Source organism: Ambystoma mexicanum, chromosome 6q (assembly GCF_040938575.1).
Source record: "Ambystoma mexicanum isolate Mex_15411 chromosome 6q, UKY_AmexF1_1, whole genome shotgun sequence".
NCBI lineage: Eukaryota > Metazoa > Chordata > Amphibia > Caudata > Ambystomatidae > Ambystoma > Ambystoma mexicanum.
In genome coordinates this window covers 1618391513-1618408971 of record NC_090937.1, presented here as the reverse complement: position 1 = coordinate 1618408971, position 17459 = coordinate 1618391513, and the positions used below count along the sequence as shown (strand labels likewise).

At 44.6% G+C, this 17459-nt stretch overlaps 1 protein-coding gene across 2 annotated transcripts in view; it reads left to right on the top strand.

Annotated features, from left to right (window-relative positions):
• LOC138516915 (zinc finger and SCAN domain-containing protein 30-like) overlaps positions 1–16550 on the top strand; it is a 62531-nt gene extending 45981 nt beyond the window's left edge. For both annotated transcript variants that reach the window (XM_069632373.1, XM_069632372.1), the window contains exon 3: positions 14991–16550. In XM_069632373.1, the coding sequence (XP_069488474.1) occupies positions 14991–15886 (896 nt within the window). In that variant the 3' untranslated portion in view covers positions 15887–16550. The remainder of the gene's footprint in view (positions 1–14990) is intronic.
• The last annotated feature ends 909 nt before the right edge of the window (positions 16551–17459 follow it).

The following is a 17459-nucleotide window of genomic DNA, read 5'->3' as shown; positions in this document are numbered from 1 at the left end:
TCTGACTCTTCCGCACTACCTACAATTATACAGGAACGAAGTATGACGCATTCGGTCGAGCTTCATGACAGTGCAGACATAGTGGAAGTTTTGAAAAAACTTAAAAATTCTAGGGCCCCTGGCCTGGATGGCCTGACAAACATGCATCTGAAGCAGCATCCTGAGGAATGGTCCTGGTTTATTAGCAAGGTGTTCCAAAGATCTACAAATGCGAAGGAACTACCTAAATCCTGGACCACCGCGGTAGTGGTTCCTATCTACAAGAAAGTAAATAGAGACAACCCGAAGAACTTTCGTCCCATTGTCCTCTTGGATGTGATTGGCAAAGTATATGGGTCACAGCTTCTCCATCACTTCCAAAGATGGGCAAGGGGGGGCACCTTGCGATGATCCCTTCCAGACTGGCTTTAAAAAAGAACGTGGGGACCAATACCAACATCTTAACCTTGAGTATCCTAAAAAGCAACTCTCTAGCTGGTGGCTCTCAAACCTTCATGGCTTTCATCGGCCTAGGTCAAGCATTTGACCAAGTAGACAGAGCAAGACTATGGGGGAAGATAAGTAAATGGAATTGCCCGGTGGCTATATTACATCCCCTCATAGCACTCCACACTAACACCAAAATACAAGTCCGGCTCGACCACCTAGGGTCCTTATCTGAAGACATCGCCACAAACCGTGGGGTTAAACAGGGCTGTCCACTGGCCCCTGCACTTTTTCTGAGCTTTATAGGCGACTATTAGGATACAGAGCACAAGGTTAGAGCCTTTCCACCACAACTCGGAAAGGTAAAAATATCAAGAATCCTGTACGCGGATGACATTATCCTTGTCGACCAAACTGCTATTGGTCTACAGAGACAGCTAACCAATTTCACCGAATATATCTCAGAAAACTGCCTCGAAATAAGCAAGTCGAAAACCAAAATTCTATCCTTTGGAAAGGGACGTGGAAAAAGTGACAGCTTTGCTTGGTACTTGGAGAGTGAAGGCATCGAGAAGGTGTCTGAGTACAAATACCTAGGCATTATGCTGGACAGTTCGCAACATGAAAACGCAATGCAAAAGCACCTGCTAGCAAAAAAAAGCCAAGGTTGTTCCCTCACATCTGACTCACATTAGAAAGTTACTATTTGAGGAATGTTCTAAACTTGCCCAAATCTACGCCCATGGTCATAATAAGACGTGAACTGAGCCAGCTCTCCCTACTATATTGAAAGAAACACTATGATGTTGTTCAGAAAACTTCTGCTGGAAAACGCCCTGAGCTACTGGTAGCAGTCAATAACGAGGCGGAGGGAGGCCGATGCATTGTCCTAAATCAATGGTTTTCAGAACAAGAAGCTAAATTGAAATTGATCCAGTGCTCCAAAAAAGAGTTAATCGAAAATCCAACTAAGATTCATAAAAAGCTAAATGAATATCGACTGGGCTAGCACCTATGATCAAGCAGCATCATACAAATTGGTTTCGCATTTGCCGCCTGTGAACCATAAACTGCATGTTCTCCAGCCATTTGTGGCAAAATATCCAAATCGAAAGCTGAGGAGCACCTTCCTAATTAATTCCGATTAAACTTGCTACATACAAATGAAATCTTGGCCATTCGTGGTATGGCTTCATCGAATAAATGCAGATTCTATAAAAATCCCAATGAAATTGAAACAACGAGGCACCTCCTCCTATCATGTCCTGGAGTTGAAAACATCAAGAGACCCTACTTGAAACCCATCCTAGCTACAGCCCATATCTTTGACGAGGAGGTTTGGTGGTCGAGACTAATTGGGGGTGGAAGAACAACTTGGGTAACGGCCACAGCGAAAATACTGGACTTCATTTTATCAACTACTGAGAAAGAAAAGTAGATAAAGGAATCGACAAATCAAAGCAACAAAAATCTTTTAAAAACCCTCGGGTTAATAAAAAAGATACTTTTCTTTTGAACTGTGATGCTCAACAAAACTAAATCTTGGGGAAGGTAACCCTTGAGATTTGAGACATTTGCTGGAGTGAGAACGGACTCTCAAGGTTCCCTTGTGTTTGAACTGTGTTGCTTAGAACGTGGGGAACGGAACCACCAAGTCTTGATTAAGACTCTATCACCTTGAGTCCAAGGAAGGTAATTTTGAGACGTTTTGTGGAACTGTTTTACACTTGGGGAAGGAAGATGAAACGAAGCTGTGAGCTGGAAGAAGCTCAGAACTTTGTGTTGAACACTGTGCTCTTTTGGTTGCTGACATCCCTACACATTGTACAGACTTAGTTGTGAGTGCAAGTGTAGGTTTTGGACACAGACTGATTCCTAAGTTGAACTCTTTGACTCAGACTTCCCTTTGTTTCATTTAGGTAGGGAAATCCCACCTTAGCAAAGGGCAAGTTAGGCTTTTTTCCATCCTGACTTTTAAGTTAATAAAGTGTTTTATGTTCATTCTGAATCTGTTGTCTGGGTCGTGCTTCATGATGCCTTCACAATACTTAGCTGTGTGATTTGTGAGACTTTCTGACTGTTAGTAGGTGATCGTAAACAGCATGTCATTCTTTCCTGCTGCCACACCACTCCCTTCCAACCCATCACACCCAAATCCCGACCCCCAACCCATCACCAAAATGAGAGCATGATTACGTGTTCCATTGGGGAAAGGTAGTCCACAGAAGTCTTGTATTGTTTTGTCTCCAAGGTATTGGTCTTTTGTCAAGCTGCGAGTGCTGGTGCTCGGTACCGAATATTCAGATGGGAGGTGGTCTTGGCATCTTGGCAAACACACACTATCATCAGATGGGATCTAAACTGGCCTGGTGGTGCAGTAATTCTATCATGGAAGGAATGTATGTGAAAGAATGTCGGTCTCTGGGCACCACAGAATGGTACCCCGTATGTATGTGCTGCAAACAAGTGCAAAGCACTGACTGACACAGGGTGTTAGAGTTTGTATTGCGGGCGTATCACTGGAAAACTGACCAAGGTGGAGAGTTACCCAGAGCAATGCCAGATGTTAGGATTAATTCCAAACCTCCCAGCAATCACCTCTTGTTTTGTGTAAGTCACCCTGAATGTGACGTGCCTGCTGGACCTAGAGACCCAAGCTTCTCTGATGAGGCCCAACAAGGCGGAAACATGTTTGGGGATGCTTGTGGTCTCGTGCAGAAGGAATGTGACCAAGCATATGGGGCTGGACTGCCCCTTTTGGGGTAGGAACAAGCTTAATTTGCATATGGTCTTTCACCTTTTGTAATTGCTTGGCAGGCGAAGAACATTGGTCTGGAGGGTTACCAGAGACTTGGATTAATTCCAAACCTTCCAGCCATCACCACTTTTGTTTTGCGTAAATCACCCTGAGGGGAACGGATATCCCCAGACGTGGGTCTCATACCTGCTGGGCCTAGACCCAAGCTACTCCTCACTGATGAGGCCCAACAAGGCCCAAACATGTTTGGGGATGCTTGTGGTCTCATGGAGAAGGGATGGGACCAAGCTGTTCGGGCTGGAGGGCCCCTTTTGGGGTGGGACCAAGCCTGCTTTGCATATGGACTTTCCCCTTTTGTAATGGATTGGCAGGCGAAAAACAATTCCTGGAGGGTTGCCCAGAGCAATGCCATAGGTTAGGATTAATTCCAAACCTCTTCATCCATCACCTCTTTTGTTTTGCTTAAGTCACCCCAAGTGGGAAGAGTATGCCCAGACCAGAGTACCATGCCTGCTGGGCCTTGAGACCCTACCCCTCACTGAGGAGGCCTAACCATGCCAAAACATGTTTGAGGATGCTTGTGGTCTTGTGCAGAAGGGATGTGACCAAGCAGTTTGGGCTGGACTAACCCTTTTGGGGTGGAACCAAGCCTAATTGACATATGGTCTTTCCCCTTTTGTAATGGCTTGGCAGCGAAGAACGATGGTCTTGGGGGTTGCCCAGCCAGAGGTTAGGATTAATTCCAAATCTTACAGCCATAAACTCTTTTGTTTAGCATGTATTTTATACATGCCAGCCTCTACAGGGAAGAAAAGTCTGCTATTTAGAGATACCATGCCATGATGCAATTATGCCAGGTTAGAGAAGGCATGGTCATGAAAAACTGTACACTTGGTTAGCAGTGTAACAAATTATATTTAGAATGGCAATTGTAGTGCTTGTAACCATCAAAGCGCTTTAGGGGCCTAAGGAACTAGAATCGCAAAATGTCAGTGAATTTGTATTTTTAATTTATTTTTGTTTTTTTATTATAAGTATAAATTTGGAAGCCTGATGGCTTATACACATGTAGCCAAGCATAGCCATTTACTTCTGCATAGAACTCTATAGTTTTAAGTCTTGAACCAGCATGAAAAGCACAAGCAAATATACCGTGATTATTAGCAGCAATAACGGCTTAACAAGGAAGGCTATGAACTTTCACCTAACTCGGTATGAAGTTCATTTTAATCAGCATTAGCTAAATGACGTAAATAATCTAGACGGGTAGAGAGCAGGGCTCCAAGCGGTGTTTTGCTGATGCCATTCTAAGCATCTTGTCCTTGAAGCAAGACACAGAGTGGCCAAGCTAATTAGTCAGCTCACTTGCGTATACTTAGATTATGCGTTTGACTCCAAAGCATTAAGAATTGTTTACTTACATCGTAGGACCTGAGGCAAGTTAAAACTGCCAGGTGACGTATGACAAGCATAAGTTGACTCACCGACCATCAGTTGACATCTAAGTTAATTATTAGGGACTTTCCATCTAAGTCATATATAAGTCATATATAAACCCCTACGAATTTACATTGGGGGGGGGGACTGGCTCCTTCACATGGGACAAGCTGCAGAGCTTTTACCAAAACAGCAACGTGAGCAGGGGGCGCTTTACTTCCATTTTAGAGTTTAGCACCATAATTTGATGTGTTTCATTTGATTTAGCAATCTGATGAACTGCTGGTAATTTATTGGTGTTTATAATAAAATAATGTGTTTCTATTTCATTGTTGCATTTAGTTTAGAATACTAGAAATGCTCGTTTTCCTCCAGGTGGAGATGAGAATGGATTTAATGCACAGTTGTTTTTTTAAAGAGATGATTGCTGTTCATAGATGTGGTTTGATGAAGGAAATACATGTACCCTGTAAGAGGGTTCAATTTATGCAATCTGGATTTATGGTGATTTAGTGAAGAAAGCAAAGTGAGAGATTTTATGTTGTGACGAATGCTAGGGTATTTTCACTGCTGCCACTGGGTTGCCCCTTCCAACGAGACCGGGGAGGTGAGGCTGCTACCTGATAGCCCCCCTGGGGGGTGGTACTAAGTGGGTGGATCTCATGGGCAAGAGAAGCCCTCCGTGGGACCAGTGATGATGGCCTTGGGAGAATGAGGTATTGACCCCTCCCTCCTGTCCCCTCTTTCCTCTTACCCCATTCAGTCCCATATAGTCTCCCACACCTCAATCTATCTCCGTAGAATAGAGGATTTCATTCAAACAAATCATACTCGGATGAGGAAGAGTGAGGCTTACCCACGTGGAGTGCATACAATCACTGGCACAAAGAAGAGCAGGCAAGGAGGCAAATGCCCACCGCAGAACCAAAATACGTGTTACAGTTTACTAGAAACAGCCATGACGATAAAAAGCAAGGAAGGACTGTACCTTGTCAAGCCAGCCCTGAAGCAGCGTGGACCCAGAAGCCACTTCCGTGGTGAGAGACCTGTGAGAACGAGACACTATTGAGGATGGACGAATGTCTCCAGTAGGTCTATGGAACAGGGACCGGTATGGTGACTGGGACAGAGGAAACCCGACTGGAAGTCAAATTAAGGAGAAGGCACGCAGTCAAGGACACAAGTGAGAGCCTACCGCTGCAGAGCCACTGAAGGCAGGATGCTAAATGCGGAAGCAGCAAAGAAGTCCGCTCTACTCCAAGGACAGACTGAAGACTGCAACAAAATTTCCCAAAGATAGGGAAATGGTCGGTTTGACTGGTGCGACACAGAGGTCACCAAACAGATTAAAGAGACATGTACCAATATTCCGAGAGGCAGAAAGGGATAGTGAAAGAACTGTAAAAACTGGAAAAAACTTTACAAATTATTCTATATGGAACAGTACCTGGCAGGAGAGTACACCAGGTCTGTACAATTGGACCTTGACTGAAGCTGGAGCAGAAATCCCGCAAAATCAGCATACCAGCGTCTGGGACCAATGTGAAGTTATGCAAGACCTGCCAGAACAGCACAAGGGTCTCAGACCCATACGGAGATGGGCGAGGCCCGCAAAAGCAGCACACAGGGGTCAAGGACCTACACACACCGAAGAAGCACACTGTCAAGTGGCCCTGGGCCCAAAACAAGTCGCGGACATCCCAAGATAATATAAACGGGTCTGGGACCCATTCAAAAGAGAACATAATGACAGAACAATTCGGGGAGATTTCGAGACAGCTCAGAGGGGTCTGGGACCCACGTAAGAGAGAAAGAGAGGTTCAAGAATCTAAAACAAGTGGTTGAGGACCCATTGGCAAAAGAAGAGACAGTTTCTGGAATTCTAAGATCTACAGGCAAGTCTTGGAGGATAGTAAACCAGACTTGATGATACATTTGTGAGCTGGAGAAAAAAAGGGGAAGAGGCTACACCCTGATACTTGGGAACTGTGTTTTATGCTCAGAAGGTCTGCAGTCAAGTCTGGCAGGATATAGTGAGTCAGACTTGATGCTACATTTGTGAGCTGGAGAGAGGGAGCAGTGGAAGACTACGAACTCCAAACCCCTGTTGATATTTGGAAACTGTATTTTGTCGTAAGTAAACCTATAGTCAAGTTTGGCAGGACAGTGAACAAGACTTGATGTTATATTGGTGAAATAAGGGGGGAAGAGACTCCCCTTACCCCCTCAACCCAACACTTGGGAACTGTGTTTTTCTTTGTAATGAATAGAGACTGGGAAAAAAGATGAGGGGAGGCAATACCCTGTTAAAACCTGTTGTGTTTTGTATACATGTGGAGGAGCATCCAACATTAAGAACTTTTAAGATAAAGAATCACTCTGTGTGTGCTCATCAAGAACTGAACATTTGAATCTGTATCTGGAGTGAGAGAGGCCACCTTCTGGATCAAGAAGACGCACAGTTCTAGAGGGACAGATATAGGTTTGGACACAACACAGTGGAGAATTTACTTTACTGGACATCCTGACAGAGTGCTTAGTATTTTTGTTGAGGTAGGGCACCCCCTCATAGAAATAGGGCAAGGTAGGATTTTCCTTTTTATTTTACTTTTATAAATAACTCTTTATCAACAAACATGCCACCACTGGGTCAGACTCGTACTGCTGCACCCTAACAGTGTAAAAACATGGTATTCTTTAATATAAATTTGTTGTCATTTTTGAATCATTGAGTATTGTTTTGTAAATATATGCCTTTCTGTTCATTCACTATTTCACTATTGTGACAAACCAAAGTGTTTACCAAACCCCAAGAATCTAATAAAGGTTTTGAAACACTTGTGTCAGTGTCATACTTGTGATACCATGCCTCTCTTACCCGATCCTCATTTGGAAGAGTACACATGTAGTAGCATAATATGCAATCGTTTTTAAATGCAATGGGATGTACACACAAAGGGTTGAAGGAATCACACGTTTGAGTTCCTGAAAGGTGAATGAATGAATGAATGATTGAATGAATGAATGAATGAATGAATAAAACAAATCCACTTCCCTCATGCTTCTACCAGTGTAGCAGAGCACAAATGTGGTGTTGGAATTGGACAGAACAAACGTTTTCTGAATTCTAATCCAGCTATGAAATGCTACTGAGTCACAAATATGGTGTTCGTTTTTACAGATAGCGAAGCCAACTTAAGTCTAGCTTGGTGATTGAAATTACAATCGGCGACTGCGTAAGAATGAATCCAGTAGGCGGTGACCAAAGCCAGAAGACTAGTGAGGTAGGCACAAGAAAAATGTTCTGGAGCAGTAAGCACCAAGAAAAGAAAGCAAAGGGACCCAGATGGAAAAAGGTGAGGCCAGTAGGAGGTGAGGAAGGGCAGAACTCTGTGAAGCAGGAGATGGAGAGCTGGTGAAAAACCAGAGTGAACACAATGGCAGCCGTGACAAGTCACTGGGTGTCATCACTTCTCCCCAAGACCTATCCCATAAGGTTAGGGAGGTGAGGCTGATACCAAATATTTTCCCTAGGGTTTGTTTAATGTGGAGGACCTCATGGGGAGGGACTCTCCTCCTTTGGATAAGGACAACTAGCTGGCTAACCATCGGCACAACAACCCGACCATAATACCCCCAAGACCTATAATACCTTCCCACCCCCCCCCCGCTTAGTACTTCCATGTGCTATTGTAGTTCAATATCCATCACACCTATTGAGACAAAGAAGATCTGCGAAAGCATAAAGATTAACAACCATGTACGCACTGAGAAGAGGTGGCCCATAAGAGCAACGAAGAGTGGCATAAAGAAGGAAGAAGAGTGTTATAGACTTCCATGGAGGAGTGGTCATGAGAAAGACGAACACAAATGAAGAGAGCAGCACACCAGCACGAGTGACAGTCCAGCCTGGAAAGTTCAAAGGAGATGCATAGAAAACAGTTGGGAGGCTAAGAGCGTCGGCTCCTGGAGTCAAGAGGACAATCTTTGCCCTGCATGTGTGGAACAGGTCAGGAAAGTGACTGAAGGCTGGAAAACAGTAGCGGAACCTCAGGGAGGTGGACTATGTGTTCTTGCAACAGCGCCCATGCTGTCAGCCCAGACACCGGGTAGAAGGTACGTGGGGCGAGAGCACTGGAAGGCAGAGCCACCCCTGCTACGTGATGAGAAGCAGCACAACCCCTTGAAGAACCGGCTGATCGTCACGTCAGCCAGTCAAAGTAACGGGAGAGATGCAGGGACCGACAGAGGCTTAAAGGTGCAGGAGACAAACACCCTGCACGAGAATAACGATAAGAATCATCTCCCGCATGGCAGTACTTTACAGGCAAGGCAACCAAATGGGGCTAGTGAGAATGCGAGAGAACCAATGGTCTGGGGCCCAATTCAAGTCAAAGAGAATAACTAAGAAGCATCACCCTTGTGGCAGTACTTGGTAGGCAAGGCCACCAAGTTCGTCTATTAAGTAGGTGAGAGAACCAAGGATCTGGTACCCAAATCAAGGCAATGAGAATGAGGATAAGAAGCATATCCATTGTGGCAGTACTTGACAGACGCCATGGCTCGCATATGCACCATGAATTGCCAGTGGTCTCCTGCACATGCGCTGTGCCAGCAAGGTAACTGAGTGTCCTGCTGCGACGCTGTGGTCAAAAAGCTGGAGCCACCTACTCCAGACCTGGACGTTTTCAGCGCGGGACAAGGTGGCACACTCCAGCTTCGCACACACTCTGGCTTCTCTGCTACGAGGGTGCAGTTCAAAACATAAGTAAGTATCTGGGCCTTCTGCGCCAAGTCTCTTTCTCAATAAAAGCCTCTTTTTGCAGAGTGCCTGGCTTAACAAACAAGTACCAAAGTTCCTTTCTCATCTGGATTTGCACATTCACAAGTTTCTCAAGTTTACGCTTCATGGCGAGTCTCCCTCAGTCGGGCTCGGACCCCCTTAAACACAATGTTCACAATTGGTCTCCCCCGATTGGGGTTGGACCTTATGATCTCACTTTCTTTGCTTTCATCTTGTTATCACATTTCGAAGACTTTCGACTGTGCAATGGATTTTTCTTAAACCATTGCAGGACCACTTCGATTCACTTCATTCATATGTTTCACTTTATTGCTTTTGTTTCTGCCACTTCTTGGCTGGGTACATCACACAGAGACCTTCATTTGAACACACCTGCGGTGCCGGACCACTCTGTTACTTTGTCTCGTAACTTCTCTGATTCATATTAAAGTTCAAACATCGATCTGCAATTGTGCTTTACTTGCATCTTTCATCACACGTGCTAATATTCTTCGCTCTTGAGCTCTTCAAACAATGTTGCTGCTTGCAACCTTGACTTCAACACAGACCAGTCTTGCATCGGTCTCCCCAACTCACCGACTGTGTTGATCTCTCTGGCGCTGCTTCGATCTTGGCGCCAAGGACGGTACAACGGCAGATGTTGCTACTCCTCAACTCAGCCAGTCATGGCAGAGGGCCCCCGGTATCTAGCACACAATGCAGGATTCCTCAGTCTGGCTTCCTGGCCTTACGCTTTTTAATCTGAAGGTTTCTGGAAAGTAACTGTTTCTCGCCTGAAAGGTGAAGGGTATCTCCCTCCTTGCTCTCACTTCTTGGTTTGCCGCCTTTCTCCCCTCGTTCAGCTGCCGTCTGGAAAATGCTGTTTCTTTGTGCGCTTTGCCTCGCTCCGAGTGTGCTCTTGTGCTATGCCTTTTGTCCGTATGGAGAAGCTTAATGGAAGTCAGGTGTGAGTTGTTAACAGTAATTGCCTGACTTTGCCTGACCATGGTAGTGGGACGTGTCAGATACAATGCTCTGGTATGAGCCTGTTTTCTCCCAGAGCGGACTGTCTGTGTGAAAGTGTTTGTGTAGGGAAGGGGGAGAGGGGATTACAGTCCCGAGAATCCTACCTTGTAGGATGGAGTAAAGGTGTTATGGGGGGGGGGGTCTCGCCCTCAGGTGTCCCACTCTGACTCCCCAAAGAAACCTCACTAGTCCACCCAAGGGTCTGGATACAAAGGCGATGGCCGTGCCCTGGCCACCTGAGAGATCCCTGGGGACTAGTGGGTGAGACACCCTCTGGTTTCTCACACACGTCTTAAAACTAGATTGTTCGTCATACAATGCAGAGAGTTTAAATTAAGAAATTATTCAATTTGCCATTATTTAAATAAAGGCAAAAAGCTTTTAGGAGACAATGGGCCTTATTACGACTATGCCGGTCTGGAAACACTGGTGCCAGTGAGACTACCGGCACCAGTGTTACCGGACCGGCACAGTATGACTCTGCGGCGGCTGCCGTCCTTCCCGCCAGTGTCAGACCTGACATGCGGAATGGCACCCGCCTGCAGGGTTTCACAGAAGCACTGGCACGTTGTTAACAGTGCAGGTGCTTCCGTGGTCCCTATTCCCATCGGACTCCATGGGAATGGGGACTTACAAAATTACCAGCGCCTGAATTCCCAGCCGGTGCCTGACTTTACGGCCGTCGGGGTCAGAATATCCCGGTGTTACTAGTAAGTCAGGTGCCGGCAATTCATTACGGGTCCTGTCGGTTTTACCGGCACAGTTACCTCCAGACCTCTGATGAGGCCTAACGTAAAGGTTGTAGGCATTCAATCACAACTCACTTCAGGGTTGTTTTTTCAGTTTTTTTAGGGAACCAGTGATGAGATGCGATAAGTCATCTCTTCACCAATTCAATTCACAAAGGGCATTGGTATTTCGACATCTTATAAATGGCGACATTCAAATGTACTTCTTACCCCCCTTCGACCATTTGTTCGAATTAGGCGTCGTTTCTGCGCATTTTGTAGTGCAGCCACTATTTACAAACGGGATGAGATACACTCTAAAATGCACACAAAATAAAGACATTCCCCTGCGTGTGTTATGAAAAAGTGCAGTCATTCCTGAGCCTGTCATGCATGAACCTCTCATGCACTATCTATCCGCTGAAACTAATGCTACCGAGAGATAGCATATGAGGTGGGACACAACGTTGCAGGTGCTGTTTGGCTATTTGCCGAACCATTGATTACCGATGGCCAATCTAATCCCTATGACAATTCCCGCCCACTTCCTGCCCCTCCCTCTGCCAAAAATACACCCTCACGTGATCTCTTTAAGCTGGTTCTATCAAGCCTTACATTCAAACTTTGCATTCAAAGTGCCTGCCAGGGATTTTCAAAGCATTCTTCTGAGAGCTCATGCTTTTGATGAGTGCTGTCAATGCACAGCTGGTGAAAAAGCAATGTCTTAACCAAGTCTGTCTTTAGCCACTTGATATTTATAAGCACTATGCGTGTCCGTCACTGAAATCCTGTTAAAAAAACATTAGCAAAGCCAACAATTTCAGCTTGTGTATAGCTATCATATAGGCATTTGCCAGGCACTGCTATCATATGCCAAGGTACGAACACCATTTTCAAGCTGACCATTAATGGCCAGTTGGTACCATAATGCCAATGACTGGTAAATACCTTTCCCATAACCAGTGCTTTAAGTGGGGTAAGAAATTGAAGGGGGGCCCTCGTTTGGGGGCGTGGCATCCGCTGTGGGCGTGGCCTAAAAGTGCACAAATCATAGTAGGGTGCGCAAACAAATATATAAATGTAGTTGAGCATTTATATATTTGTATGCGTACTAGTATGGTTTGTGTATTTTTCAAGCCTTCTTTTATAAACATAGCAATGTTACATATTTCTATGTTTATAAAAGGTGGCTTGAAAGTGTACAAACCATAGTAAGTTACGCACACTTGTGTGCTTACCGTACTATGGTTTGTGTACTTTTCAAGCCACCTTTATAAACATAGACATTTGTAACATATTTCTATGTTCATAAAAGATGGCTTGAAACGTACAAGCCATCTTTTATAAAGCGTTGAGGACGGACAAAACCCAAGGTGGTTTTGTCTGTCGACAAAGCTTTATAAAAGATGCCTTGAATTGTGTACGTTTCAAGCCGTCTGTTATAAACGTAGAAATATGTCTACGTTTATAAAAGATGGCTTGAAACGTACACATTTCAAGGCATCTTTTATAAAGATTTGCCAAAGGAGACAGGCACCTCGGGCTCAGTGATCGCTGCTCTGAGCAGAGATCACAGAGCCCAAGGCGTCTTTCACCCTCTGGGAACCCGTGGGCTCTGTGATATAATCTACATATTAGATAATGGAGCCCGCGGGTTCACAGAGGGTCAGTGACCTGGCGAGGGCAAACAAAGGAACTGTAACTTCCCTGATGACCCCTCAGATGGGGGGTCATCAGGGAAGTTACAGTGACTGACAGAAGTTCCAGCCAGCCTCAGCGACGCTGTGGCTGGCTGGCACTTCTGTCCACTTGCCTAACGTTACACTGGCAGGCGCATCTCCCGTCGCGGCTGCGGCCGTGGCGGGATAATGCGTCCGGCCGTGGCGTGGTGGGACGGGGGCCCCGGCAGGGCCCCGGCTCAGACCCACTTTTTGGAGACTGGCGGGGCCCGGCCCCGGCAGGCCCCGGCCCACTTAAAGCACTGCCCATAACTACACAAAAGCCCAAACTGTTGACATTGCTAATTCTCGTTTTAGACAGGGGCGCTTCCCTTAAAAGAAGTGGCGTGGTCTGGAGCAGGGGTTCCTGTGAGTTTGGTTGTAAAAATCTCCAGCACGTATCTTTTGTTTGTCACAGTTAAATCGCACTGCCAAAATGTACTCATTAAAACACAATTAGTTTTGAGTCCATCAAAGGCGTTACTAGAACATTTATATATATTTTTTAAATATTTGTTCTTCCGATGTCCGTTTCTTTTCAGATGACAGTGCGCTGCCGGAGGGTCCTAACGGGTAACTATGCAAAATGTGTTGCACATTGGAGGATTGGTGTGGAATTGTATAAGGGAACAAGCTCACCGATGTTCTCCTTTATATATAGAGATTTCAGACATGGCATACTGACTGTTTTCTGCCACTCACAGGCAGAAAAAAGTGTTCCTGCATTGACGGGAAGGCCTGTACATGAACACGTTTTTAAACTTCTTTTACTCTGCTTTGACACCCAGAGGCGCCATTACTGTATGAATACTGACTGACATATTAGGGGAAAAGGCCCATGTGCGTGCAGAACCACTTATGCCACAGGACTCACAAGTAAACTCTTATGCCCAGCTGTACTCCTTTGACTCTGAGAGATGATGTGAATCTGGCCAGAAGAAGGGGGCATTGGTAGGACAAAGTTTACATGATTGACTATGGTGAGGAACTTCCACTGGGTACAGGCAGATTGTTCCATGCAGCGGATACCTTCTACATTATACATACTAAGATACACGAGATTGCTTTTATTTACATTTGACTAGCAACCATAAGAGATCTTAAAAGTTGAAGTGTTTGCTACAAATTGGAATATGTCTAAAGGCTCATATAGTTACAAAATGTACACTGCTCACATTTGTATGCGCTCCTCATGTGAATTCAGATGGTACTGTTTCAGAAATAATGGCGCTATTGAATGCTTCCACCCACATACTATGGGCCTCATACACGGATGGCGGTAAGGATTTACCGGTACCGGTATTTTACCGGTACCGGTAAATCCTTACCGCCTTACTACGAGGTCCCTTTGCGGGTTGGGGAATTTAACGCCTGCTTTTTGCAGGCGTTAAAAACCAACCTGCAAAGGGACTCAGGGAGCTAATTACGGTACCGCAATTTGCGGTACCGTAATTAGCGCCTTCCCCATTCCCATTATGCCCTATGGGTTCAAAAATGGGAAAGGGGAAGGGCAATGATGGAAGGGGGAATTACCGCCCCGCCAACCTTGGAATGGGGCGTTAATTCCCCTTTCCGCCAAGGCGGTGCCTGTATTTTACCGGCATGAACCATGGCGCTATTAGCGCCATGGTTCTCCGCCATCCGTGTAATGAGGCCCTATGTCCCATTGTTGCACAGGTAGTAGTTGCTGTACAAGTGATTGTGTCAAGAGTGACTCAATGGGGATCATGTTCTCATGTAGCTGCCCGTTAAGGTTGCTAGAAAGATTGATTGTTGTCATAGTTTGCCAGTATCCTGTGATTCTACATTACAGTCTGGTATTTCCATCCTCTAATCGACTGCAGTGATGACTCCTCTGCAAACCTAGCTTGCTTGCTGGGACCCTTCTAGGTGGCGTCAAATCACATGTGGAAAGCCAGGCCGTCTATTCTGCAAGCAGTTCTTTCAGTGAAGTGAATGGTGCGGTGATGGGTTTGTGTTTCGCACTGTATTGACAAGCTCGCTCATTTTACTGTATCTGTTTACAGTATGCCCACATGATTTATATCCACGTCTTTGTATGTGCAATCTGTATTAGCACAGTGACTTGATTCTCCTCTCTTTAAATCCTACAGGGATGAGATCCATCGACAAATGGAAGGAGAACTATGATAAAATGCCTGTGAAACTGAGACCTCATGAAGCATTATCAGGCGAAAACCAATTAATGGCTGTGGATAAAAGAATCACAAATACCCAGAACAAATCCCAGGCGGTGCGGATCAAACTTGCAGAAAAAAGGTGTGCAACTAAAGGGACAAGTTGTACTAACCAATTTAAAGTTCCCAGCTCACAAGAATTTACTTGTGTTAGTCAGGGGATCCAACAAGGAGATAAACTGTCCAAACGTGGGATGAGCTTTCTTCCTCAGTTAAGTGTAGAAATACTCCAAGAAGCTGAGACGGCAAACCTACAAGACCATGTACTTCAAGGTGGTCAGAATTTAGGTGACCCGACAGCCTTTCCCACATTCTGTTTGAAACCAGCTTTGGAGCCATTTGCATGTACAGAATGTGGCGAGATATTTCTGGATGAACTAAACCTTAAAGAGCACCAACAAATTCACAAGAAAGAGACTCTGTGTGGAAGCACATATGACCATGTTTATACCCAAAGAGTGAATGAAAATAATCAAGTAAGTGAGCTGCTGTACAGATACAATGAACGTGGCAAGGGTTTCAGGACATCGCCCTTGTTGGCTGCGCAACTGCTTCTTCACACTGGGCCAGACCCTTATTTGTGTAGCGAATGTGGACAAAGTTTTCATCAATCATCATCCTTAATAGCACACCAGAAACTGCACCCGGTGAAGAAACCATATGTGTGCTCAGAATGTGGAAAGAGTTTTAGCTCAAGGTCGTACCTGACCTCGCACTTGCAAACATACAAGTATCAGCACAAGGCAAAGAACTACTTTAGAAGCCCGATGCAAAACAGAGCAAAGCCATCATTATGTCACAAAAGGAAATGAAACCTAAAAAATCAGGAAAAGCTGTTTCTGCCAGCCCAATCTAGGAAAAGGGTGATATCTTGGCTTTGGGCATGAATGTAACAGTGATTTACACAATCTGCATTTTATTTTCTGTAAACAGTGCCAGAAGGGGACCTGAAGAACTGATAAAGGAAATGAAGCAATGGCTGTGTTGGATTTCTTAGCAAAGAAATAAAATATGAATTTCTGCAAAAGAGGACCTGGTAGTAAGAGAAGAGGCACAGTTATAGCAACAGTTGCACACGCATTGGATTAGAGTTTATTTAGTTCTTATAATGAGATGGAGGCTCAGGGAAATAACAGTAGCTACAGCCAGAGATCTTCTTTGATAAGTACATTTCTAGATTAGTGTGGGGGGAGAGCTTGATAATCGCAGGCACTAAATCACAAAGGAAATGCTATCTTACAAAGGAAAATAAAATGAACTGATAAAAAACATAAGCATTTCACAATGCAGGCACTTACAATGCACTTAAAGATGACTTGAAATTTTAGTAATGCAGAACAATAGCCCAGCATGCTCTGATTCAAGAATGAGATTTATTACTGTGCTGAAATGTAAATAAATAAACACAGACTCCAGCTGATCTTATACGCACATGGAATCTGAAATAAAAACTTCAGTCAGGAGATTTTGCTAAAATCTTATGTTTACTTCTGGAATACCTAGATACATATCTAACACAGGTATACATTGATAATGTTTAAAGCCAACATTGAAATGTACAAAGTATACATGGTAAAAATGCTCAACTCTTTGAAAGGTGAGAATCTAAAAACAATGTAAGAGAAAAGTAAAACTCTAAACAACATAAATGTATGCAAATAGGCCATAAGAATAGCAACCTGGACTGAGTACATGGCAAGTTGATTGGAGAACTATAAAGAACTCCTCCAGGAACCCCAAATGTATCACTAATTAATCTAGAGAAATTGAAAGGACAATGAAACCGTAAGCACTTGGAAATTGATGCACACAGGTGCACTTGCTCAGGAAATACAGGTGTATACAGTCAGAGACTCTTTGAATGAAAAGTAAATATCAAATATGAGACTTGTATTTTCATTTAATTTCAAGCATCTCACAAGGGAATTCTGTGGAAAGGGTAACACGGTCATAGTTGTCTGGTTAGAGGTAAGAGAAGCAAGCAGATGGCAAGTGGAGCCATACGAGGCAGTGCTATGGCATGCTGGTGTAATGCCAATTGATTTTTGAAAGTGGAGCATGAACGGTAGGTGGCAACGTAACATCTATTCTGCCGCCTCCTTCGCCTTGAAAACCGCACAAATGTTCCAGAGCGTGAATTAAGATGTTGTGAAGATTTTGTGTCACAGATGGCTTAAAGAACACTCCAACTCCCATAGGTGGTGCAAGGGGTTTTATTGAATTTTATTGAATTTGTATGCAGAGTGCTGGCGTCGGCCCTCACTCACTCATCTAGTCAACGTAATTTCCTCCCTAGACCTTCCTCTGTCCTGTCCCTCTTCTGTCCATCTCCTTTTACAATTGGACAACTGGCCCTAACCAGTCTACTCCTGTCTTTCCTTCCTG